The sequence below is a fragment of the Sinocyclocheilus grahami genome, unplaced genomic scaffold (genome assembly GCF_001515645.1).
Source record: "Sinocyclocheilus grahami isolate Dianchi unplaced genomic scaffold, SAMN03320097.WGS_v1.1 scaffold107.1, whole genome shotgun sequence".
NCBI lineage: Eukaryota > Metazoa > Chordata > Actinopteri > Cypriniformes > Cyprinidae > Sinocyclocheilus > Sinocyclocheilus grahami.
This window is the reverse complement of record NW_015505286.1, coordinates 1,311,413-1,313,624: the sequence shown is the minus strand read 5'-3', so window position 1 is coordinate 1,313,624 and position 2,212 is coordinate 1,311,413. Positions and strand designations below refer to the sequence as shown.

Here is a 2,212-nt window from a genome sequence, read left to right as displayed (position 1 = left end):
AATATGTATGTTTGACTTTTTAATTTATGGTTTAGACACTGCAGTGCAAAAATAGAGAATAGTGAAGTGAAATGTTATCTAAGGAAAGAGAGGAATTATGAGAAATAACATTTTTAGATAATACTAGTTAAATATAAATATTTTGATTAGCACCACTTTTCATATGCTGCTCAAATCACATCTAAAACGATAAATCTTTAACCCTGTAATTCATATGATAGGTTGTTTTAATGTGTTTATGGTGATGCATGAAATTAACATGCGTCACCATAAACTTTTTTTTTATAATATAATTGTTTTTAAAATGAATTTTTTATTTAAAATTATTATTAATATTTTTTTTCATATAGACATTCATTGATTTGTAAACATTTATTTTACATTAAAGAATAACTTTTACGTTCGGAATGAGGAGACCACTTTAGAAAGGGACGTGCATGAAGAATTACATTTTAAACTAAAGTACAAATCAATTAATTACAGCAACAATTAAATATCTCTTTATAATGGAACAAATATATTTTTTATATATAACTTCGGTGGCTTCGTGCACCGTTATATGGACGTAACTTTTCTAGCACAGACATTTTTTATCTACATTTTTTAAAAGAAGCATCTTTCCAGACGGATTAGCAGCCTCACAGCTGATCCTTGTCCCATGAAACATTGGTGTGTCACTGGTTGGTTTGATATTTATAACAAACATAAACTACAGCTGCATCTCAATCTGTCAGCAGCAGGGCATCTGTGAGCGTGGCTTGCATCCACATCACACACTCATCAAAGCAGAGTGCATACTGGCCAGAGCCATACACTCCATCATTCTGACACTGCCAATGAGCCGCTACATTAACCACAGACTGTCCATTTACATTTGGAAGGCTGAACACTCTTAGTATGGCCACAGTATATATGGCCTGTGTGGTTTGTTTTAGTAGATGAACAAGCAACATAGATGCATTTACTGTCCTAAAAGGCATTTGTCATTTTAATAAAGTCTCTTGTTACTGACATATAGGCAATACAAAAAAATGTCAGAAGACAGTGTAGCCTGTGGATAATGAAATCGTTCAGTTATTAGATATATTTTTACCTAGGGTACAATCTTCCAATGAGGATCATGTTTCAATGCAGCATAATTTATGATGATATATCTTATACTTGTTGCCTTTGCAACATTATTCTAGAGAAAGAGAAATAGAAAAACAAAGTCTGTCTTACTGCTGTCAAACAGTATTTTTATTACCCCTTAACAAAATTACATAAACCATGAGAATTAACAACAAACAAGGTAGGTTTTACACACAAACTATAATAAATGTATAGTATAGTAAAAGCCATAGTAAATGCAATAGCCTTAACTCTAGGATTTGACCCGTTTGGAGTAGACGTCACAGTTACGTCACTTGCAGCTGCTCGCGCATTGTGGAGGGAGAAAAAATTAATTGTGCCTTTGAATGTCAGAATCGGAATGCAAATTTGAATGCATTTTTATATAATACTGCTGTCAAAGACACCATTTGAAGCTAAACGCAGACATTTAAACAGACAGACTATAGATGATACCTGCTGTGATTACCCTACTTTTAAAGAATAAATTTGATTTAAACAATAGGTCTATATAATATTAACATAGGGGACATATTGTATTAGCCCTACAGTTAAAGCATGAAATAATATTTAAACCTACATATTACGTAACATTGACCTATTTTATCTCACAATTCTGACTTTTTTTTTTCTTGCAAATGCAAGTTTATATCTCCTAATTCAACTCAGCAAGTGCGAGTTTGTCAATTCTGAGGGAAAAAAGCCAGAAGTGTGGGATTATAAACTTGTGATTCTGAGCCCAGGGAAAAAGAGAGAATGACGAGTTGATTTTTCTTACCAGAATTGTGAGATATATTCTCGGAATTGCAAGAAAAAAGTCAGAATTTTGAAATATAAACTCAAAATTACCTTTTTTGATTCTTTTATTCCATGGCTTCCATAGACTACGTTAAAGGGGTCATATGATGTTGCTAAAAAGAACATTATTTTGTGTATTTGGTGTGATGAAATGTGTTTATGCGGTTTAAGGTTAAAAAAACACATTATTTTCCACATACTGTACATTATTGTTTCTCCTCTATGCCCCGCCTTTCTGAAACGTGTCGATTTTTACAAAGCTCATCGGTCTGAAAAGCGAGGTGTGCTCTGATTGGCCAGCTAT

General features: G+C 32.8%; 1 protein-coding gene across 1 annotated transcript in view; it reads left to right on the top strand.

The window, feature by feature from the left end:
* Positions 1–1,269: 1,269 nt before the first annotated feature.
* LOC107588790 (40S ribosomal protein S14-like) overlaps positions 1,270–2,212 on the top strand; it is a 5,133-nt gene continuing 4,190 nt past the window's right edge. Inside the window, exon 1 of the mRNA XM_016277026.1 lies at positions 1,270–1,291. Coding sequence (XP_016132512.1) covers positions 1,270–1,291 — 22 coding nt within the window. The remainder of the gene's footprint in view (positions 1,292–2,212) is intronic.